At 41.4% G+C, this 25,437-nt stretch overlaps 1 protein-coding gene across 4 annotated transcripts in view; it reads right to left on the bottom strand.

The window, feature by feature from the left end:
• Positions 1–1,060: 1,060 nt before the first annotated feature.
• ARHGAP24 (Rho GTPase activating protein 24) overlaps positions 1,061–25,437 on the bottom strand; it is a 526,629-nt gene continuing 502,252 nt past the window's right edge. For all 4 annotated transcript variants that reach the window (XM_062198532.1, XM_062198533.1, XM_062198535.1 and 1 more), the window contains 3 exons: positions 21,831–21,952; positions 7,843–8,917; positions 1,061–2,714 (listed from right to left, as the gene is read on the bottom strand). In XM_062198532.1, the coding sequence (XP_062054516.1) occupies positions 2,471–2,714; positions 7,843–8,917; positions 21,831–21,952 (1,441 nt within the window). In that variant the 3' untranslated portion in view covers positions 1,061–2,470. The remainder of the gene's footprint in view (positions 2,715–7,842; positions 8,918–21,830; positions 21,953–25,437) is intronic.

Here is a 25,437-nt window from a genome sequence, read left to right as displayed (position 1 = left end):
AAAGGAAACCTGCAAAGGATGAAAGCAGAGGAGAAAGGCTGGGACAAAACCGAATAGGTCAACGCTTTCATCAAAAGGCAAGAGGAACTAGGTGAAAAGGAGCAGATTAAAAGGCAAAGACGATGGAAGAGCTTGCTTGGCAAGTGAATTTAAGAGTGACCAAAAGGGCAGAGTAGAGCAAAATAAGAATGAACACTCACAAGTCCTCCTTGTGTGCTAGCTGCTGTGCTCAGCCTAACAAACTATCTCATTAAAACCACATAACAAGTCAACAGAAATAGTGCTTTTATTCTTCCAATCACACAGAGGAAAAGAGTTTTGCCTGGAAGGTTCAGGAACAATTGTCAACTTACAGATAATCTGAGTGCAGGCGGTAGTCTGCACAACATTTGCTTTGTTTGTTTTTAAGATTGTATGTATTTATTTGAGAGGCAGAGTTACAGACAGAGAGAAAGATCTTCTATTGGCTGGTTCACTCCTCAGATGGCTGCAACAGCTGGAGCTGGGCTGATCTGATGCCAGGAGCCAGGAGCTGCTTCCGGGTCTCCCATATTGTGCAGGGGCCCAAACACTTGGGCCAACCTCCACTGCTTTCCCAGGCCATTAGCAGAGAGCTGGATTGGAAGTGAAGCAGCTGGGACTTGAGCTGGCAGCCATATGGGATGCCAATGCCTCAGGTGGAGGCTTAGCCTACTCCGCCACAGCACTGGCCCTATAACCTTTGCTTTTAAACCACGGTATCATGACTGAGATTTTCGTGAACTAAAATAGGGACTGGAAAAAGCTAAGGGAAAGTTACTGAAATCAATTTTACACATTCTGATTTTGAATTTCTTCGGGGATATCCAGGTGGAAGTATATGATTAAGTAATCGTAACGACAGAATAGGGAACCAAAGATAAAGAAGTTACTGCCGTGTAGACACTGGTTAATGCCAGAGGACCACGCAGCAGAGGATCTAAACAAAAGCGGGACACTGGTGAGAAGAAATGGTGTCAGGATCACTCTCCCCATTGAAAATAAACACACACACACATAATCTCCAAACACGCAGAGCCCATAAACTCAAGTAGCCTTTATTTCCGATTAAACCTTTTGTGACCTTTTGTTCTGCTGTGAGATTTATGTACTTGGCTTCTCAAAATCATTGTCTTATTGAAGTGTGAGGAATCATTCTAGCAAAAACTCCACCTCCAGAGAGCCTGGGTATTTCTAGAAACTTAGCATTACTGATGTCCACCATAGTCTCAAAGTTGGACTTTTAACCATTCACATTTTACAATTATCATGAGTGAACATGTTTTTAACACATAAAATGGCATTGTTAAAATTAAAGCAGAAAAATTTAATTTTCCTTCTCCTCCTGGTGCCCTGGCCTACCTCATCACCTTGCTGCAAGCTGCCAGCCTGTGGTATGGAGAGAATCCCACATGATATCGGCCTGCATGGGAGAAAAATGTTGCTAAATGGTACCGACTAGAGCACACTCACGAAGAGGACCTCAGCAACACTAGGTACTGCTGGCATTGCCAAGAGCAACTGCTGGGGACAGGGGAGAGATTTGGGTGAGGGAAGGACTTCACACAGGCATTGTTTATTTGGCAAGCATTGTTTCCCAACATCCAACAGGCAGACAGAATTCACCTACTAACCATCCAGCAGTTAGAGAGTCCAGAAGGCCAAGGTCAAATGCCATTCGTCACCTGTCTCCCCTGTATGCTGCATCCTGCTTAGGAAATGCTCTTTAGATCTGGTAAGGCAGACTGGGGCTTGGGAAGGGGACGTTCTTACACACTCTCCGAGTGCCTGTGTCAAGTCATGTCACAAAGCCAAATTGACTGGTGTGAGGACAGAGTTTAAAGAGCATTTCCAAGGTCCCTGCTGATCCAACTGTAGTTTATAAAACTATTTACATTTCTCTTTTTGGTCATGGCAAGGTCTATTGGTGCAAACAACACGGCCACCAAGTATTCTTTTGATTTTAATAACTCATATATCTTTATATATATTTATATTTCTGCTTATCTTCATTTCCTCAGCAAAAGGGGAAATAAAAATAGTGATCTATAAAATAAGCGGATGATAACACAATGCCAAAAATAGTTTATGTTAAGTGCAAGGGGTGAAGCTTGAAAGCAAGCTAAATCGCAACAACATATTGATTCAACATTTTAAATACAAGACTTGCAATAAAATACTTCTTGAGATATGCTTCTCATTTTTAGTTTACTTTTAAAAACTACTCTATATACACATATCCAGTTGTAACACTTGACAGTAGCATTATGAGGCATGGTATAACTTTGGTACACATTGCAGGTATGGATGGTTAATGTCTGTAATAAATGATACTTCTTCCCCAGTTAGTGCTCTGTACAGCCAGGTGACCAGCCACCTGGTCCCACATACGATCTCCCAAGACTCCCCAAGTCCTTCCCAGAGCCATCGGAGACGGCGGGAGAGAGCAGGCTCACTGGATCCATATCGTGTTTCCTCGCTCCGTTCTCCTGGGTTCCACTGTCAGCTCCCCAAATGTGGAAAAGAACTGCTCCATTTCTTTCTGTAGCATGTCATTTCTTTTCTCGGCATCTTCTTTGGCTCGCTCGGCATTGCGCATTTTGATTTCTATCATCGTGAACTTTTTCCTTTCCTGATCCAGTTCATCGTGGAGACTCATCATTTCTGTTTCCAAAGTTAAATTTCGCTGTTCTAAGCTATAAAGGTTGGGGGAAGGTGGAGGGAAAGAACAAATAATTTTATTCATTTGAATGCAAGAGGGATACAAATGTTTTCTTTAAACTCTGACTCTCCATTGCTTAGGATATTGGAATGAGCCCTATCAAATCAATGATGCTAGGTCCAGTGGTTAAAAATACTTAATTTTGTAATTTTGCAGTTGACTCGCATGATTGATGAATTTTTGTTATAGGTCCTAAGACATCTCTTGGAAGCGATTCATTGTCATCTGATAGTAAGTGAACGAATATCAGCATAGAGAAACCAAGCACACAGCATCCAAGGGGCAGAGTGGGAGACAACCCAACCCAGAAAGCTTGCTGGACGTTACAAGGTGATCTTGGCTTTACTAACGTTGGAAGAAACAGTAGGCAATCATATTTGGTTTCCAGCACAGGAAAAACATTGATGATAATAATAGTAATGCCATTGTTAGAGTAAGCCCACTGCCAAGAAGGCAACTTCGCTGGTGCACACCAAGCTCCGTCAGAATCCAAAGCAGTCAGTGTACGTGGACAAGACAGGCAGAGCGCACATGTGTTACAGGAGTACCTGGTACTTCGTAAAAACAGCACATATACAAATATCCCGCTATTCTCAAGTTGTATTCCTTTCCATGATATTAATATATTTTAGGATATCCATATTTTATGTCTCTATCAATTGTGAACTGTATTCTTTCAGGTAATTGTAGAATTATAGGTTAACTCTTTAAAAACAGAGACTGTGTTTTCTTCATAATTAACAGGATCCAAAACATATAAATATGAAGGTACTTCCAAATGTTTGTGGAAAATGGAATTTAAAGGTAAGTTCATGTTGAGAAAAAAATTCTGAAATCCATGCACACACAAGATCTTCAACAAGTTCAGGACAAATGTACATCATGAAAACTGCCCATGGATTTCAAATGTTTACACCAAAATAAAGTTATATTTAGTGTCATTTTTCTACAAATGTTTTGAAGTACCCTTACATTCCTGTAGCAGATACACACACACACACATTTTTGTGTTCAAAAGTTTGCTCAAAAGTAGTAAGCACTTGTTCATTATAAGATTGATACTAGTACTAGCTGCCTTTTCTCATTTCTTCTCTCCCAAGTTAAAGGTCCAAGGGACTCAATTGTGTTTACCTACTACTGAAGTTTAAAAGGCCAATATCCATGTGGCTCCCAGAAATCAAATTATTTTAGTAACTAAAAAAATTTAAATTTCAATTTTTTTTTCTATTTTGAAAAAAAAATGAGCCACACATATTGGCATTTCATCCAGATACTAAGAATACCTGTTTAAGCAGGTAGAATTTTTTTAAAAAATAATATTTCCTATTTTGTAATCCTACATAGTTTGGAAGGCCATTTTAAACAAATGATCACTTTTTTATATAAGAATTTGGTACTATGTGCTTGTTGCCCCTCAGGATTATTCTACAACTTATTTTCTTTGCTTTCTAAATTTATTTTAGATTTAAAATTGCTGGAAGAAATCGAAGTTTATTACTAAGGAAAACAACTTCTACAAAAGAGTATCTTGATAGATCTGTACACTTGTATGAAACATGCAGGAATTCAAAGAACTGAGTTGAGATTAGAAACAATGCCTCCCAATACAAGCAAACAAAAAGGATAGAAAAATACATAAGGAAATAGTTTTAAAATACATAGGGTGAAAATAAAGACCATCTTTAGCTATCGGAGCTAAGGAAGAAACCTAAATGTAGACCAGAAAGGGGATGCACACAAGGCCTTGCACGGAGTCCCTAGGGGCTGCAGCTGGTTGTTTCTGTTGTCCTCCTGTTCTGTTTTGTTTTCAAATGGCAACAGGAGGGGAGGCCACCAATGGGAGAGGCAGAAAGTGATTCAAATGAGAAGTTAGAACGTCAAGTCAACTGTCTTCAAAAAAGAGACTGCGGGAAGTCTCCTCATGGACTTGGAGCCGTGGCAGAATTGAATGAGAAGACGGTAAACCAGGCAGGAGGTCTGAGAGAAATTACCTCACAGAATGATACATATAGACATGTAATATACAAAGATATGAACGGGGATGTGAGTCAGATACAGAAGGTCTAACATACTGTAATAACAATTTTGGAAAGTGGGGGATTGGAAATATACAAAAAATTGAATAAATATATTCCAGAACTGAAAAAGATATTAATTACTCATATCATATAATTAAAAAGTTTGAATGTACACAAATGGAAAAGCTATGTTAGGAATTCACTAGTCAAAGGGAAGGTGGTATAGCAATGCTAACATCAGAAAATATAGACTTTCAGGCAAAAAGCAGTGACACAATAAAAGATGAGCTTTTTTAATGATGAAAAGATTGATTCATCAGGGAGATATAAAAACCATTCTAAACTCTTACCTAATAGTAGAGCCTCAAATTATTCAATATAAAATACAACAGGATTATAAGGAGAAATGTATAACCCCAGAATAATGTTAGGAAGTTCAAAAATTGTGGATCTGTTCTAAAAATTAGGAGAACTGTAGATTTAAAAAGTTTAACTGACTTGATCTGTTGGCCATATATATGAGTGTAGAATTGCAACTCAATGAAAAGGAATAGTTTTACCAGACCAATAATTGATATTATACAAATTAATTTCTCTGACTATGACATGATATTTTCTAGGAAAATAAATTTAGAAATTTCTTTTTCTAAGGATTTTATTTCTAAGAAAACAAAATCAGGAAAGGCAAAAAGAACACAACTTGAATTTTAAAAAGCAAAGAAAATACACCTCGCCAATTACTAAGCAAAGCAAAACACATATCAACCTCCCTCTCTCCTCCCTACCTACGTACTTACCTCCTACCTATCTATCCATTCATCCTCAGAACTTATAGGGTGGCATTAAAATGGAATTTAAAGAAAGCTATAGAAATGTAAACAGGTGTTATGGAAAATGAAATTGAACAGTTATATACCTGTGGTTTGGCCCCAACCCACCTCTCTTCAGGCCTCTCCCTTGGCCTTTTGCACTCCGCTGCAACGTTCTATTACTTTATCAGAGTTCATGAAATGTAGCCCAGGTCTCAGAACATACATGCATCTCCAATGTCTTCAGAAAGAAAGGCCCGGGGCTGGGGTTGTGGTGCAGTGGGGGAAGTCCCTGCCTGTGATGCTGGCATCCCATAGGATCTCTGGATGGTGTCCCAGCTGCTTCACTTCTGATCCAGCTCCCTGCTAATGCACCTGGGAACCCAGCTGAAGATGGTCCAAGTGCTTGGGCCCCTGCCACTCACATTGGAGATCCACATGGAGTTCTAGGCCCCTGGCTTCAGTCTGGCACAGCTCTGGCCATTGCAGCCATCTGGGGAGTGAACCAGTGGATGGAAGACTCTCTCTCTCTCTCTTTCTCTCTCTCTCTCTCTCTCTCCCTCAGTGTGTGTGTATGTGTGTGTGTGTCTGTCCCTCTCTCTCCACAACTCCTCTGCCTTTCAAGTAAATAAATAAATCTTTTTTAAAAATGGCAGGCCTACATCTCCAGCTTCAGGATGATAAACTTTGTTTCTTTTCCTAATCCAAGTTCAAAGTGCTATCCCTGCCCCTTGAAAGAGCAGCCTCCCAGTGCTAAGTTCTCTTTCTGATTATGAAATGGCAGCAATCCAGATTTCTGGTAGCTAGTGGGAACTTCCCAAACCCCTTTCAGAAAGAAGAGTGATCGTAGGAAACAATTAACACCATTTCTTTCTTCTTATTTGAACTTTCTGTCAGTATCATACAGAGAAATTCAAAGCGCAATTTTGTTTAGTGAAACTTGGCATAAATAGTTTCCAAGCAGTTGATGTTTTAATCACGTTTGTGAGTAGCACTTTGGTTTATATTTACTCTGCCATAGCTCTTGAAATAGGTTTTTTTTTTTGCTTGATAATCGATAAATGGGTGATGAAGAACATTAAGATCCTCTAAAACTGGCTTTATATATTAAAAAAAATAAAATAAAAAGAAGCCAGGGGGTTTGGAGCCACAGCAGCAGGTGAGGCACACCAAACTACTGAGGATCCTCACACACCACGCAGGAAGAGCTCCCCAAATCACAGAGCTTGCAACTGGGGCTGACACCAGAGGGGCTACTTCACCCTGAAACGAGCTTCGGGCCCTCCCTTCCTGACTTGAGAATTCTGTGTTCTTTCCCGTATACGGCACTGAAAGCACGTGCACACAATCAATCTGTCACTCTCTGGCCGGGGTGAGGATGTGGGGTGTCTGGCACAGGTCACGGTCAGGTGTCCAGGCCTCCGTTCTCATTTTCCTGCCTCTCCTGTCAATGGCCCATCCCACTCCCCAGGGCACTGTGAACCCAGAACAGGCAGCTGAGGCCACTTGTCTCACCCAGACTTCTTCCCTGTGGGAGTTACTCAGCAAACTCCTACCTTGATCATCTTAATGGAAGATACAAATTTATATAAATTAGGCATTAACCTAACTATTCTCTTGTATGTCATATTCCTCACTTGCCATTTTAGGCTAGCTTCTCTGTAGGTCACACCATCTCTCTTCTTAAAACCTCTGTATGTTCCTATCTCAGAGTCAAAGTCAAAGACTGAAAATGCCCCTGTCCAGGCCTTAAGTCACCTTGCACCTGTCACTTCTCTGAGTTCACCCAAATTCCCAAAGGGTCTGCAACTGAGCCTGGTAGAGAGAAGACACCCGCTCCACACGTAACGACTGAAAGAATGAAAACTGAAGGTTAGTTTACCTTTAGAACATCATTTTATGCTACTGTCATCCTTTGCATGTTAGTGAAAATTAGCAGGCTCTCTATTCTCCATCGCCTTACAGCCGCCCCTCCATCCTAACCTCTCACACAAATGCCCTCACACAAATGCCGTGTTTACTAATAGTGGAAGATAACAACCAGCAAGCACCTCTTCTGCACCGGGGACAATGATCAGTGTCTTCTTAGGGGCTTTGGAAGTAGATATGACCGACATTTAGAATTTTCACATTGAGCTACCAGGAGAGGGCCCACAGAGATAAAGGCAACTTTGTCTAAGTCACACGGCTCCCAAATGCTGACTCTGAAACCAGCGCATTTAACCCGCGGTGCAGCCTCTCTGGTAGTTAGGAGCCCTACCTAGCTTCTTCTCACCTCTTTATCCTGGACTCGTACTCGATCTTCTGTTTGGTCATCTCCTGTTTCAGGCTGGAGACTAAACTGTGCAGTGCACTGTGGTTGCCGGTGTTGTTCCCAACAAACGTCTCACTGTTGTCGCTGCTGCTGGTGGCGCGACTACTTCGGCCGCCCACGCTCCTCCGGTCACTTTTGCTTTCATAGTCCCCAGGGTGGGAAAGGTCGTCCTGCGGGGGCCCATCCAAAACAGGATCCTCAAAGTTCCCACCGTAAAAGTCCTGCTCTGGGCAGGTGGTGGTGGAGGAGCGGCAGGAGTTGGAGTTCTCGGGGAGGGAGATGTCGCAGGAGGAGGTGGACCAGGTGGCACTGTCCACGCTCTGCTTGTCCTCCAGGTTCATCATGGAGAACTGCTGGTGGACGTTATCGTAGGTGGAGAGCCGGTTGTGCTGGCCAGACTCCCCGGCTGGTTCTTTCTGCTTGTTGTCCCTCAGGGTCACATAGCCGTTGGGCAGCCAGCCCGTGCTGCGTCCATTCACGGGGTTCCCGAGGGGGTCGTTGCTCAAAATGCCCATGCGCATGGTTCCATTCTGCACACTGTGGGTGCCCATTTTGGTACCGGACCCCTTCAGCGAAGAGGTCCTCCTAGCCTGCAGGCTCCCATTGGGGGTGGTTTGGGGTTTCTCCACCGCTTCTGGATTGCTGCTGCTGAAAGACCCGTTGGTGACGATGCCACTGCCTTTGTTGAAGGCAGGGTTCTTCTTCACCATGAGAGGGGGGCTCCTGGAGACATCCAGCTTGTGGACGCTGTTCCTTGGGCTGTTGGTTTTGCTGCCGGATAGGGCTGTGGGAGAGCCATTGTCCATGCTGCTTCTCTGGGGAGACTCGGGCTTGTCCCAAGAGCACTGCCGACTGGGGCTCTCCTTGGTGTTATTGTTCTCCTTGTTCTGTAACTGGCCCATGCTGGCTTTCTTCTGGATTTCGTTGTTGTTGCTCACTCCGTCCTGGGGCTTGCTCTGCAGTTCTACGTCCTTTGGGAAGAGGCGGTCGTGTTTGCTGATCATCATGGACATCAGCTGCTGGACCACCACAGTGCCTGCAATTGCAGAGAACAAAAGTAGCGTGAGAGAGACTTCTGATTTATTTTCTATATTGAGTGTGGCTCTTCAAAGGACATAGTTAGGTAACAAAAAAAAAAAAAAAAAAAGGAGTTGATTTACCACGTTTCATGATATATCAACTGAAATCTCGCAACATATCTTCAAATATGCTTCCTCAGTTGGAAAGCTGGGCTCCTTTCCCCTAAAACTGTCTCTAAAACCTAGGCGTATAGAGGCTGGCACTGTAGCGCAGTGGGCTATGCCTCTGCCTGTGATGACGGCATCCCAGATGGGCATCCATTTCTATCTGCCTACTCCGCTTCCCATCCAGCTCACTGCGTATGGCCTGGGAGTGCAGAGGAGGGTGGCCCAAGACCTTGAGCCCCTGCACCCACATTGGAGACCTGGAAGAGGCTCCTGGCTCCTGACTTTGGATCGGCCCAGCTCCAGCCTCTGTGGCCATCTGGAGAGTGAACCAGTGGATAGGAGACCTCTCTCTCTGCCTCTCCTTCTCTCTGTGTGTAACTCTTTCAATAACTAATAAAAGTAAAATCTTAAAAAAATCCTAGGGATATAGAGTACATTCCCACCTTTGGGCCCCCAATCCTCTAAGAACCTTATTCAGTATTAACTTTATAAATGTCTTCACTAGTGTAGGCATTTGTGTACCAGTTAAGAGGACGCTTGGCATGTCTACCTCCATATTGGAGTGCCTGGGTTTCAGTTCCAGATCTGCTCCTGTTTCCAGCTTCCTGCTAATGTAGACCCTGGAAGGAACAGTGATGGCTCAAGTTATCGGGTCCCTGTCACCCACATGGAAGACCTGGATGAGTCCCTGGCTCACAGCTTGGGCCCTGGCCTTGCCCTGGCCACTGTGGGCATTTGGGGAAGTGAACTAGCAGGTGGGAGAAGGCATGCAATCTCTTTCTGCCCCACTCTGACTCTTCGGATTTCAAATAAGTAAATAAAAATGTCAGTGTAAAAACAATAGGGGCCGGAGCTGTGGGTGAGGGTGAGACCACCGCCTTCGGTGCCGACATCCCATGTGGGCACCGGTTTGAGACCCAGCTGCTTCACTTCTAATCCAGCTCTCTGCTATGGCCTGGGAAAGCAGTAGAAGATGACACAAGTCCCTTGGGCTCCTGCACCCCCAAGGGAGACCCAGAGGAAACTCCTTGTTCCTGGCTTTGGATCAGCACAGCTCCGGCCGTTGTAGAAATCTGGGGAGTGAACCAGTGGATGGAAGACCTCTCTCTCTATCTCTACCCCTCTCTCTGTAACTCTGCCTTTCAAATAAATAAAATAAATATTTAAAAAAATGGACACACAATAAAGCAGTATGGCCCAATTCAAACATCACCTATCTTTAACTTTAGCTTGAACTGTACCAATTGGCTATGTTAAATGTGTGCATAGAATGCTAATCCAAGTTCCTAACAGTAGTCTTTAATAAATACATTTAGAGAAACAGCTTATATTTTAGTTAGTAATTGTAGTTTCTATACAAAATACTTAAAATATGAGATCTGGTGAGGAAAATGATGTAAAGGGCTTTTGTCAATGCCAACTTCTTCTGAAAGAGCTACTAATGGGCTGACCTGTGGCATGGCTGTTCTTTAGCTTAAAGTAACACCTGGCAATATAATGCAAAATACAATTTTGAACAGGGAAAACAAAAACATGTTGTATCCACCTACACTGATGACTTTTTCTGTGATGATGCAAAACACATATGTAGATCAAGTACCTGCAGGATGCCAGGTCTGGGGCTGCACCATTGTTTTCCATGTTCACCTAACAGTAAGGGATCCTGGTAAAATGCAAATTCTACCTCAGGAGGCACTGAGCGGGTGCAGGGAACACATTGTGTTTTGCAGTTCTACTGGCTTCCAGGAGACACCAACAGTAACAGAGAAGTAGCACTGGCACCGCAGGGAAGTTTCAGAATTTCAGAATACCCCGGGCTTTCTGAATGAGAATCTGTAGCTTCATTATATCCCCAGGGGGATTCCTCTGCCTGTTGGAGCTTGAGAAACATTGAGGTAGATGGAAATCTTTCACTTGAATCTCTAAAATTAGGTTTCTCAAAGGTCGGTGGGATGGGAGTTAATATTTTTTTTCCAATGAGAAAACTGAGTTTCAGGGTGGTTAATAAGTGACCCAGGTGAGTTTAATAGTCTTCTTATTCCAAATTATGCATTTGCCTGTTATGTTCTGGCTTCTAGATTTAAAACTGAAGAAGCAGTAAGTAAGCTTGGGTAGTTCTAAATAGAGAATGAAATAAAAGACAGCACTCTTTTGAATCAGCATTAATTACTACATAGTTGTGGGAGACAAAAGAGGGAATAAAATTAATAGTAGGTCCATGTCTCCTTTTTTAGCAACCTCTGAATTTGTCATCTAATGTCAATGCTGTGAATCTGCTGAAAAGGTTTTCGAGCAGTTAAAATGGCTGTGGACGCTGTCATCAATATGGATGGTGTTTGAAGACACTGTGTACTTAATGCTATGTTACTATTTGTCCATGTGACAGACGCATGTTCAAAGCTTCCATTATGTATGACTCTGCCTTGTGTTTTTGGGAAGGTGGACCTTTTACCCATCACTGAAATATTCACATTCAAAGCTGCCTTGCTTCCAATCATAGCTACGCACTATGTGAGGCACTGAATTCCTTGAAGTGAGATTCCCACTCTCCATGATGCGTTTGTGAACAGCTATGACGAAGCACAGTTACCACAATCACAGAGCGTCAGGGCCTTTCAGACCTAGAATTCTCTTTCTCATACGTTGGGAGGCTTTATCTCATCCAGTTCCTCAGATAACAACTGGTGATAGGCCGTGGATGATGAATTTTGATGGCCATGTAGGACAGACTAGGTTGGGAGTAATGATAATGATGTCTGTGTCACTGTAGGGATTATACTTTTCCTTTTTTTAATATTCTCTTCTGTCATTTTCTTCTTTAGAAGGCTAATGGTGGAACATTAAGCCCAAATAATGAGGTCAAAGTGGTTATAATCACCAGCCTATGCCATAGAGTCCACGCAATGTCTGCAATCTCACTGTGCTATGTGATCCAGCAATTCCCCAATGGCTTGAATATTTTCACACAGGTGAAATTTAAATACTGGCACTTTTCTTCATAAGCATTTTCTTAAGAACTCAATCTTTCCTTTAAGGACATCTGGATAGCAGTCAATGTAATATAGTTTTAATTTTTTTTTACACCAAATAACCTGTACATGTGTCATTTTGCTTGTCTGAAGACTTTAAGATATCTGTGAATTTTGATAAATACACATAGTTCTGGTAACATCATGTAGTCATGACACAAAAAAGCTTCCTTGTGCTCCTTTGTAGTTTGTCAATCCCTTACCCTATCTCCTGCCCATGGCAACCACTGATGTGCTCTCTGTCATTATTATAGTTTTGCCTTTTATAGAATTTTATGTAAATGGAATTAAACTGTGTATAGTCTTTCATGTAAAGGCATTTATCATTTAGCTTAATACTTTTGATACATATCAGTATTCTTGACATATATCAGTATTATTGCTGACTTGCATTACATTCTGTAGATGTGTCACAACTGTATATCTATTCATTAGTTGATAGAGAATTAGCCTGTTTTCAGTATGGAGCTATTGTAAATAAAGTTGATATGAATATCTGTCTGCAAATTTTACATGAACTTATTTTTTTTTTTTTGGTAAATATTTAGTACAGGGCTCTATAAGGTCTTATGACTGGTATATATTTAAGTTTATAAGAACCTGCCTAAATGCAAATTGGTCCTAACAATTTGTGTTTCTGCCAGCAGCAAACTTGATATTTTTGGTATTCATTTTATACTTTGTAGGAGGTATATAGTGGTATCTGTTTATTTTTTATTTTATTTTTTGGTGGGGGCAATGTTTTATCTTGAAGCACAGGGCTGTCAGTGATGGATTTACTGAGTTTTGTTTTCTTCCTGAAAATGTCTTCAATGTCTCTTTATTTTGAAAGATAATTAAATATATTTAGAAACCTGGCTTGATAGCTTAAAAAATTTTTAAAGGTTTTGATCTGTATTTTGGCTTACATACTTCCCTAATGAGAAATCCGCTGTAACTCTTCTCTTTGATCCTCTGTATGTAATGTGTCTTTTGACTGTCAGACCACTTCTAATGTTTTCTTTTTATCTATGGTTCTCAGTATTTTGATTATGACGTCTTTTGTGTGGTTTCCTTTATGTTTGTTCTGCTTAGTATATTTTGAACTTCTGAAATTTCTGTGTTTGTAATTTTCACCAATTTTGGGGAAAAATCAGCATTTTGTCTCTTCACATCATGTTTGACAGTTTCTCTTTTTATTTATAGGTCTTTATATGTCTGTTTATTCTTTATATGTCTTTTCCAATGTGTATTCTGTTATTAATCCCATCAGCATTATATTCACTTGAGCTATGATTTTAATCTTCAGAAATTCTATTTGGATTTTTAAAATATCTTTTCTTTCTCTCTTCATCATATTGATGTTTTCCTCTACCTTACTGAAGTGTGTGTGTATAATTTGAAATTTATAATAGCTTGTTTAATATTCTGACTTGCTCTCAGACTTGGCCCAGCCATACTTGGGTCTTTTTCTATTATCTATTTTTTCCCTCTGGACATGGTTCATGCTTTCTTGATTATGTACATGCCTGGAAACCATGACACAGGGATTAAATTCACTCATCTCAGGATAATGTTGCATAAACCTACTGTATGTCAGGGGGTTACTTTAGCCTTGGAACATATTTGATCGAATTGTAATGTTTTAAATATAAAATGAGAGGCAAATGACTCGGAGGCATAAGCACAAATACAAATTTGATCTTGGAACTCAAAGCCAGTGAAAGTCAGTGTGTACTTTCAGTCTGATTTCTACCTGTCTTCCCAGAGCTGCCAGAGTTATTTTGCTGAAATGAAAACCTCAATCTCAACCCTTTTACATTTGAATTATTGCACAAGAATTATTAAAGATTCCTAGTTTGTAAATCCTTGAAAACATGAGGTCTTTCTAGCCACTCTTCCACAATGTTCCCTATATGCCTGATATCACTGACCTTTCACGATTGTTCACTGATATATACTGCGGCCTTTCTTACTGCCAAAGATTCACTGTGTCCTCCTCAGACTGATACGTTGAAATCCTAGCACCCAGTACGATGATATTAGGAGGTGGAACTTTTGAAGTGTGATTAGGTCATGAAGGGAGAACCCTCATGAATATTAGTGCCCTGATCCAAATGATCCCAGAGAGCTCCCTCATCTCTTCTCTAATTTGAGGACATGGTAAGAAGATAGCTGTTTATGAACAAGGAAACTGGCCCAGGCCAGACACCAAATCTGTTAGTGCTCTGATAATAGGTTTCCCAGCCCAGAGAAATGTGAAAGATACATTCCCATTGTTTGTGAGATACCAACTCTGAGATTACCTTACAGAACACTCAATGACCTTGGATATTCACCCTGTTACTATAACTGTTTAAATGTCCCTTCCTCTCTGAAATTTTCTCGGATCTCCAAAAGAAAGGCTGCCACTCCCCACTTTTTGCTCTCATAGTCCATTGGCATATCATGTAGACAATATTTTTCACATTATGTTTAAATGTTAGTGTGTTAAAGTCTACAAGTGGATAATTAGACTGCACATTTCTTGAAAGTAAAAATTCTCCCTTGTTCATCTTTTCACTCCCAGGCTTACTGAAGAACACTGCACAGGCTGGCGCCGTGGCTCAATAGGCTAATCCTCCGCCTGTGGTGCTGGCACCCCGGGTTCTAGTCCCGGTCGGGGCGCCGGATTCTGTCCCGGTTGCTCCTCTTCCAGTTCAGCTCTCTGCTGTGGCCCGGGAGTGCAGTGGAGGATGGCCCAGGTCCTTGGGCCCTGCACCTGCATGGGAGACCAGCAGAAGCACCTGGCTCCTGGCTTCAGATCAGCGCAGTGTGCCGGCCGCAGCAGCCACTGGGGGGTGAACCAATGGAAAAAGGAAGGCCTTTCTCTCTGTCTCTCTCTCTCTCTCACTGTACACTCTGCCTATCAAAAAAAAAAAAAAAAAAAAAGAACACTGCACTAAGTAGTTGACTACTGATTATCTGTTGAATGAATAAAAGGATGAAGGAATATTTTAAAATATTACTGTTTTGAAGAGTAAATCCTACCTTCAGATACTGGTATTCCATTGAAACTAGGTCATTGACAAAGTTTCAATTAGGAAAATTACATATCGGCAGAGACAAACACACACAGAGGGACAGAAACAGAGAGGGCTCTTCAATGCATTGGCTCACATCCCAAATGCCAGCAACAGCCATGACTGGGCATGGCAGGCCAAAAGTAGGAGCTGGGAACTCAATCTACGTCTCCCATGTGGGTGGCAGGGCCTCAAGCAATTGAGCCATTATTGTGGCTTTCAGGGTGCACATTAGCAGGTAGCTGGGATCAGAAATGAAGTGGGACTGGTACCCAGGCACTCCGATGTGGGATGTGGGCATCCCATACAGTATCTTAACTGCTTTGCCAAACAAGTGCCCCACTAAGTAGATCTTTTACATGGGCATAGCTTTCTCATAGTATGATGTTTGGAAAAATCACCAAGTTATGCCAATCTCGCAGGTGTTGACATATTGACTCACAGTATCAAAGATATATTTGTTAATGTCAACATTAATCTCATCCCAAAGTGGTTGAGTATTAGGAAGCTGTCAAGTTGAAGGTGTTAGCTACAAGCTTTTCTCACAAAAGTTCAAAACTTATCAATGGCAACAAATTCTGCCAGTTATATTTCTTGAAGTCAAAGGTTGACTCAGTTCATTTTTGAGAAGATTTGGCTAAATGCTCATCTGAGTGCCCACAGTTTGCTGGTTGTTAAGTAAAAACAGAGTTGCACGAACAAACCTGAGTACTGTTCATACTCCACATAATCACACACATGCTTTTCCTTGAGCTAATCATTACATTACTCAAAAACAGCTTGCAAGGTTTTACAGAGCAAGTTCATCTCTTCGTCGGAATGGTAAAAAGATGGATGGTTAGGCTAGGGACTTAATAAAATTAAATTTCTTAGCAACAAGGACAATCTTAAGACAAATTGGCTTTTTCTCACACATTGTAAATGCAAGGCAATGAGGTACATGATGCTAGTAGAGCTTGGCATGACTATCAGGATTCATACTAAGATACCATTGTTTTACCCATCATTGCTTTTGTACCATTAGTAAAAATGACAAGGCAACAAAAGGACAAAAAGTCTGCATATGAACCTACAGACCTCCTAAGTGCATCCCAGGGGCCCCCAGGTATCTGTGGACCACATTTTGGACCCATTAGGCTTGAGAGACATCAATATGAGAACTGGTAGTGAGTACTGAATGCATACTTTTTAATGGTTTATTTTTTATTTAATTGAAATACAGAGTTACAGAGAGAGAGGTATTGATAGAGAGACAGAGAGGTTTTCCATCTGCAGGTTCATTCCCCAAATGGCCACAATGGGAGTTGAGCCAATCCAAAGTCAGGAGCCAGGAGTTCTTCCAGGTCTGTGATGTGGGCCCAAGGGCCCAAGGACCTGGGCCATTTTTTACTGCTTTCCCAGGCCACAGCAGAGAGCTGGATCAGAAGTGGAATAGCCGGGACTAGAACCGATGCCCATATGGATTGTTGGTGCTTCAGGCTGGGACTTTAACTTGCTGTGCCACAGAACTGGCCCCTAAACAAATAGTTTTATGTGTATACACACACACACACACACACACACAAGGGGACTTTTAAAAGCTCATGGAAAATTCACATTATCTTCAAATTTCATTTTTCTATGAACTTTTTGATCACATGGGCGTGTGTGTGTGTGTTTAAAGTGAGGATTAAGGGAGGAAGCATAGTCTATGGTAGGTATACATCAATGCAGATATTGCAGAAATATTAAAAGAATTAAAGGAGGATTTGAAGAGTATATATTGAAAAATTTTAAAAATGTAGTGATCAAACTGCTGTTGGTAATTACTAGGGTTGCTGTTCTGAGCTATTTTCCATATGATAAAGCACTGGGCAAGTGATTAAATACAAGATATTCTAATTGGTATCTTCAGTGTCTGAGCACCAAGAATTTCCAGAAGAAATGACATAAAACCAGGAGCTTCAACCTGCAGTGCCAGCATCCCATATGGGCACCAGTTCATGTCCTGCTGCTCCTCTTCTGATCCAGCTCACTGCTAATGTGCTTAGGAAAGCAGTGGAAGATGGCCCACGTGCTTGGGCCCCTGCACCCACGTGGGAGACCTGGATGAAGCTACTGGTTTCTGGCTTTCACCTGACCCAGATCCAGTCACTGAGACTATTTGCATAGGGAACTGACAGATGGATGCTCTCTCTGTTTTCCCTCTCTCTCTCTCTCTCTCTCTCTGTCACTCTGCCTTTCAAACAAGAAAAAGAAATCTTTTATAGAACCTCATTGTCATGAGCTTGAGTGGGAAGTACAGTATGAACTTGTGAGGTGCCTTTCCTTTAGCATGTATGTGTGTATATGTCATGTATGTAATGTGTATGTATATATGCATTTTTATTGATTAGTTCTGTCATCTGAAGGAATGACCCTGAGAGCAGCAATACATATTACTGGTACTTAGATTTTGGCCTTGGCCAGCTCCATGGCTCACTAGGCTAATCCTCCGCCTGTGGTGCTGGCATCCCGGGTTCTAGTCCCGGTTGGGGTGCCAGATTCTGTCCTGGTTGCTCCTCTTCCAGTCCAGTTCTCTGCTGTGGCCCGGGAATGCAGTGGAGCATGGCCCAAGTGCTTGGGCCCTGCACTCACATGGGAGACCAGGAGGAAGCACCTGGCTCCTGGCTTCAGATCGGCGCAGTGTGCCGATCGCAGCTCGCCAGCTGTAGCGGCCACTTGAGGGGTGAACCAACGGAAGGAAGACCTTTCTCTCTCTCTGTCTCACTGTCTAACTCTGCCTGTCAAAAAAAAAAAAAAAAGATTTTGGCCTTGAAACATCATTTCTTTCCACTCCAAGAAATCAGAACATTTTGTAAATGGGTCTGTTCCAGGTTGGGACAGGAAGCATGTAATAAAATCTCAGGAAATTTTGTCACAGAAAACAGAAAGAAAGCTCTCCAAAACTACTATGACCACATCAAAAGAACCAATAGGCAACTTGGAGAGGCTTTTACTGACCAAAGATGAGAATATTTGAGCTTCAATAAAGGATAATAATCATAATGTATTTTCTTATCAAAAAGATTTTTTTTTAAACATACGTATTTGAGAGGAAAGAGAGAGCTTCCATTTGCTGGCTCACTCCTCAAATGCCCACAGTGGCTGAGGCTGGGTCTTGCCAAAGGTGGAAACAAGGAACTCAGTCCAAGACTCCCACGTGGGTGGTAGAAGCCCAAGCACTCAAGTCATCGCTGCTGCCCCCAGCCTCTGCACCACCAGGAAGCCAGAGCCAGGAGCTGGAGCTGGGAATTGAGTCCAAGTATCTCAGTGTGGGAAACAGCCATCTTTACTGCTAGATTAAACGCCTGCTCACTCATAAAATTTCACACATCAGATCGTGATGATATTTGTAAAATAACATTAATACTTATAAAAGGAAGAAGTAGTACTCACTTTTACAGGATGATAAAAAATTACTAAATTATTTTAAAACTGGTAAATAAAGGCAAAGATTCAAGCAGTACTTATCCTGCCTTTTATACATAAAAGTTACCATTGGGATACTAAATAGTAGGAGAGAAATTTTATCCTTTTAGATAAATGTTCTAATATGTTAAGGTGGTACAACATGGATGTATCTTGAAAATATTATGTTATAGGGGTTGGCGTGTGGCGCAGTGGGTTAACACCCTGGCCTGAAGCACCGGCATCTCATATGGGCACCAGTTCTAGTCCTGGCTGCTCCTCTTCTGATCCAGCTCTCTGCTATGGCCTGGGAAAGCAGTAAGAAGATGGCCCAAGTCCTTGGGCCCCTGCACCCACGTGGGAGACCCGGAGAAACTCCTGGCTCCTGGATTTGGATTGCCACAACTCCAGCCGTTGCAGTCAATTGGGGAGTGAACCATCGGATGAAAGACCTCTCTCTCTCTCTCTCTCTCTCTCTCTGCCGCTCCTCTCTCTGTATAACTCTTTCAAATAGATAAATAAGTAAATCTTTTTTAAAAGAGAAAATATTATGTTACATAAAATAAGTCAGTCACAAAAAGACAAATGCAATGTGATTCCAGTTACATGAGGTATCTAGAGACACCAAGTTCATCATGATGGAGAGTAGAATGGTGGCTTCAAGAGCTGGGCAGAGAGAGGAGGGGGAGGGACATTAGTGTTTAATAGGTACAGTTTCAACTTTGCAAGGTGAGGAGTTCTGGAGATGGATAGTGTTAATGGTTGCCTAACAATCTGAATGTAGTTAGCACCACTGAACTGTATATTTAAAATGGGTTAAGATAGGAAATTTTATGTTATATGTATTTTACCACAATAAAAATTATACAAAAATATACAGAGTTAGAATATCACCATTTCAACTTCCAGTTAAGTTTTAGGAATTATGTTAAGTTCATAGAAAGAGATAAGGAGGTGTTATATGCCTCCTGATTTTAAAATAAAAGAGAATGTATAGTCACACAGAAGAAATCACATGAATGTGGTCCAGATTCCAACTTACCAAAAATACAAAGCACCGAGGAATATTAAACTGAACCATGCACACACGATCAACAGAATTCAGACTGTGGGACTCTCTGCATGTTTGATTACCTAAATTTATAACTAATAAATTATAGGGAGTCCTGTATCATTTTTTATTTAAAGATTTATTTATTTTTTGAAAGACAGAGTTATAGACAGGCAGTGGGGGCGGGGGGGAGATCCTCCATCCGCTGGTTCACTCCCCAGATGGCTGCAAAGGCTGGAGCTGTGCCAATCCAAAGCCAGAGCCAGGAGCTTTCTCTGGGTCTCCCACTTGAGTGCAGGGGCCCAAGGACTTGGGCCATTTTCCACTGCCTTCCCAGGCCTCAGCAGAGAGCTGGATCCAAAGTGCAGCAGCTGGGATTTGAACTGGCAGACACATGGGCTGCTGGTTCTGCAGATGGCAGCCTCTTCCACCACTCTGCAGTGCTGGCCCCTAAAGTGTTCTTAATTTGCAAGGAAATGAATGGAATGAATTATCTGATTATTAACATAGAAGGTATTGCAATTGGGTCGGGTATGAGAAGAGACTACGGGGATACCTGGAAAAATTCTATTTCTTGACCTATATGGTGATTTCTAGAGGGTTTGTCTTACATAATTCACTAAGATATGTGTGTGGGGGGTGGCAGTAGTGGTTTTCCATTTTATATATATTTTAATTTATCATCAATGCTTGAAAAAATGGACTAAAGTATCTTCAAGCTTCTATAGTTTCAGATTTTACATTTTCCTGATATACTGTTTGAATAGAAATCAAGTTTTCTGGAATAATTATCTTACTGTCAAAAATCTGATGATAAGTTTATATTACTCTTAGTATTTGACAAGGAAATTAACCTGGGGTGATATAGTCAGGCACACAAAAAAGCTTTTTTTCTCATACACGAAATATCAAAGACTGAAAACTCACATTTTTCATAGGGAAACAGTATCAGGGAATAAGATCCATGAAACTTGCTGGAGTGGGGGATGATTTTTTTTTCTAAACTAAATAAGCTTATGGTTAAACTAAAAATAATCATTCTTCCTCCTTTTTTTCTTCCTTATAAAAATTCCACCATGTTCAACTAGGCCAGTTTGCAGAAAACAGTGGTGATACTAATGGCCCCAAGTAAGAAAGGGACCTAAGCTCTGAGGCGTGTTGGAAACAAACAGAAGTAGCAGTTCAGGGTGGAAAGCAACTTGAGGTATTCTGTAATTTGGAAAATTGCCTGCATGTTTCCAGCCATAAGAAAGCAAGCATCATTGTGTGATTAGGACAAATTTGTCTTTTCAAATCAGTCAAATAAAACCACATTTAATAAATATATATTAACTAAAAATAATTCTACAAATTTTCTGAAAATTGCATTGGATTTAGAAAACATACCTTTCTGTTTTTTTTTCATGTCCTACATACTACAAGGGTACTTCAGAAAGCTCATGGAAAAATAGAATTAAACAGTAAATTTATTTTGGTCCAAAAATTTCCTTATGTCTTTATTCATTTAACCATTTGAAAGGCAGAGAGGCAAGGGATGAGACAAAGAAAGGAAGAGGGAAATCTTCCATCCACTGGTTCACTCCTCAAATAGCTGCAACACCCAGGTCTGGGCTAGGCCAAAAACGGGAGTCAGGACTCCATTCTGGTCTCCCACATAGACGGCAGGTGCCAAAGTACTTGGGCCATCTTCTGTTGTTTTCACAGTGTGTTAGCAGGAAGCTGGATCATAAGCAAAGTAGCATGGGCAAGAACCAGCACTTCAATATGGGATACTGGTGTTGTAGGAGTTGGCTAAACCCACCGTGCCACAATGCTTTAACTCCATGCATAGTTTTTCTACAATATGCATTTCCATGAACTTTTGAAGATCTCTACTATGCAAGGATTTCCATTTTTTTTTTTATTGCACCAAAATAAACTTAGCTTTCAATTCCATTTCTCCTAGAATTTTCTTGTACTTTCCAGATGACCTGTGCAAATTCCATTTGCTTTTTAAGACTACTGGTGCACCATTTAGTAAAGGTTATTTTTCATACACTTAAAAGAAAATGCCTCACGGTCAAAGAGAAGATTTAACATTTAAAGAACTTGAGTCAACAAACAGAGTTATGGATTCATTTATTTCCTTAGTCTGTTCAAAGAACAGATTCTGGCCAACCAAGATACAGTTGATTCTGTTTTTGATAAGAGTGCAAGATAATCATTTACTTACCCTCCATGATGGTCAAAGGATCTTCCACCTTGGGGCGCAGGATATTAGGGCCAAAGACAGTTGCCAAATTCTGCACACTCATTTTGTTAACTCCAGAATATGACTGGACTTCATCCAAAAACCTATTGAGTACAAAAATAAGATTGAAAGACAACTGTATTAAACTTGTCAGTGGAAGACAATGGATCACTGGGGAATTTATGAACTTAAGTATGTCCAAAGATGACTGTGGAGATAAAATTATTTGGAAATTCAAGCATTTCTCACTGAAATATGGAGAAAGTAAATTGGAAATGATGAAGCTTCAAACCTAAGGGATGAGAGCAAATATCTGCCCTGGCCTGGCTTGACTTTCTGTGTTAATTAAAGGAATCACTGTGTTTGGACATTGCTAATATGGACTTGACAGTCAATAGTATGGATTTCCCTCTAGTTGTTCAATATTACCTTTATATGAATACTCAGTTAGAGAATGGTATATAAGACCATGTGGTATTATTCCTCAAATTGGAGAAAGGGGAATCAACTCTCAAATGAGAAATGTGTAAGCTACAAATTTATAGTCTATTAAAAAATAAGATCAACAGTGGAAAGTACATTAGTTCTATTGATATGAAAAAGTTGTAAGCACAAATTATTTCCATTTATTAGTTGCTAAAAAATAAGAGGCACACAATAATGCTTTTAGTAAAAGGATTTTTATTTTTTTTAGTAAGCCTTCTCCTTGTTTTTTATTTTATTTATTTATTTTTTTAATTTGATAGGTAGAGTTATAGACAGTGAGAGAAAGAGACAGAGAGAAAGGTCTTCCTTCCATTGGTTCACTCCCCAAATGGCCGCTACGGCCAGCACTGTGCCAATCTGAAGCCGGAAGCCAGGTGCTTCTTCCTGGTCTCTCATGTGGGTGAAGGGGCCCAAGCACTTGGGCCATCCTCCATTGCCCTCCTGGGCCACAGCAGAGAGCTGGACTGGAAGAGGAGCAACCGGGACTAGATCTCGGCGCCCATAAGGGATGCCGGTGCCGTAGGGGGAGGATTAACCAAGTGAGCCAGGCGCTGGCCCCTTCTCCTTGTTTTTTTATCCACCAACTTGTCTTCACTTGTGTAACAGCTTTTATTTGTTTCATAGTTTGCTTATTGTACTGACGAGATAAGGAGGACATTACAAAAAATAAAAATATCACTCAGGTGATATTTTTGACTATTATGTATGATTTATGGTGCTCATGTGTTAAATTCTCAAAAGTAAGTACTATTATTGTTTCTATTTTACAGATGAGAGACACAAAGTATCAGAGGGTTAAGAATCTTCTCCAAAAACAGAGTCAGGAAGTGGCAAGGCTGCAATATGACTCCAGGCAGTCCAAGTACAAATCCAAATCCATGCTCTGAACTGCTACATCATGACTGTAAAAGGGTGCCTATTCTCACAGGTTCATCATTATTATACGAGGGGACTTCAAAAGATTCATTGAGAATGGAATTCAAAAAAGTAAATTTATTTATTTATTTAAAAGAGTTATTTTATTTATTTGAAAGGCAGAGATAGAGAGAGAGAGTTCCTGTAGGTTCACTCTCCAAATGACTACAATGGCCATTGCTGGATTAGGCTGAAGCCAGGATCCAGGAGCTTCATTCAGGTCTCCCAAATGGGGGCAGGGGCCCAAGAGCTTGGGTCATCTCCCACTGCTCTCTCAGGTGCATTAACAGGGAGCTGGATCAGAAGTGGAGCAGCAGGCACTTGAACCAGCATTCATATGGGATGCTGGTGCTGCAGGGAGTGACTTAACACACTGTGCCACAATGCCAGCTCCAATAAATTTATTTATTTATTTATTTATTTATTTTTATTTTTATTTTTTTTAACTTTTATTTAATGAATATAAATTTCCAGTATACAGCTTATGGATTACAATGGCTTCCCCTTCCCATAACTTCCCTCCTACCCGCAACCCTCCCCTCTCCCGCTCCCTCTCCCCTTCCATTCACATCAAGATTCATTTTCAATTCTATTTATATACAGAAGATCAATTTAGTATAAAATACTTCAACAGTTTGCACCCACATAGAAACACAAAGTGAAACATACTGTTTGAGTACTAGTTATAGCATGACCCTACTTGACCATACCCTCAGCTGCAGTGGTCACATATTTATTTATTTTTTTTATTTTTGACAGGTAGAGTGGACAGTAGAGGGAGACAGAGAGAAAGGTCTTCCTTTTGCCGTTGGTTCACCCTCCAATGGCCGCCGCGGTAGCGCGCTGCGGCCGGCGCACCGCGCTGTTCCGATGGCAGGAGCCAGGTGCTTCTCCTGGTCTCCCATGGGGTGCAGGGCCCAAGGACTTGGGCCATCCTCCACTGCACTCCCTGGCCACAGCAGAGAGCTGGCCTGGAAGAGGGGCAACCGGGACAGGATCGGTGCTCCGACCAGGACTAGAACCCGGTGTGCCGGCGCCGCAAGGCGGAGGATTAGCCTACTGAGCCGCGGCGCCGGCCTCCAATAAATTTATTTTGGTGCAACAAATATTTTTGGAATTCATTGAGGTTTTTTTCATCATATGCATTTTGCATGAACTTATTCTAGAAGCACACTCAAACAACCTAAACTATAGTAAAACTGAAAGCAAGAGTTAATTTCATTTCTTATTTGAAATACTTGAAATTAAAAAAAAAATCTGCTTGACTGTTTCAGGAGAAGTTAGGTTTTTCTATTGTGGAGATCGAGGTTTGCAGTATGGGTCTCAAACCAGACTTTCTTCTCCATTATTTATGGAGAATGTAGCTTGGCTATTCTCCACCACGGCAACTTGTATTCGCTCAGAGTCCTGAGACAAAAGTCTTACAGTTAATGTCCATTCTGAGAGTGCAAACATTTCTTACCTTCTCTAATTCTGAACCATGAGGTCCTGTTGCTTCCAAACCTAACCATTACCAGACAAACTTACGGTGGAAAGTTCTGGTTTCAATTTTGAATTGCACAGTATCTGGCACTAATTCTTTTTTTTTTTTTTAAAGATTTATTTATTTGAAACTCAAAGTGACAGAGAAAGGAAGAGGGATGGATGGAGGGAGAGATGATGGAGGGGTAAGAGAGAGGGAGAAAGGAGGGAGGGAGGGAGGGAGAGAGAGATAGAAAGAAAGACAGAGAGACAGAGAGAGACAGGGAGAGAGAGAGAATCTTCTATTCTTTCTCCAAATGCCCACAATAACCAGCGCTGGGCCAGGAGCTCCATTCGAGTCTCCCATGCTGGTGGGAGGAACCCAGGTACTTAGGAGCATAATCTGCTCCCTTCACAGGTTTATGAGCAGGAACTTGTATCAGAAGCTGCATAGCTGGGACTTGAACTGGTGCTTGGATAGAGGATGTGGGTGTCCCAAGTTCTGGGACTATAATGCCCTCCTCTGACACTATTCCTACACTCCATAGTTCCTAGTCAGCTGTGTAAAATACGTGTTCTCATTACCACTTCGTCTATTACAAACCTGAAATTCAGAGAGGATGAGAACATTGTATGAAGACACATTAAATGTCAGTAGAATCTATACGCCCATGCGTGTCCTTCTCATGATGAGGGACATGCTCTTTCTTCTAATACCACTCCCTAC

Source organism: Lepus europaeus, chromosome 8, assembly GCF_033115175.1.
Source record: "Lepus europaeus isolate LE1 chromosome 8, mLepTim1.pri, whole genome shotgun sequence".
Lineage (NCBI taxonomy): Eukaryota > Metazoa > Chordata > Mammalia > Lagomorpha > Leporidae > Lepus > Lepus europaeus.
This window is presented reverse-complemented; position numbering and strand designations above follow the sequence as displayed.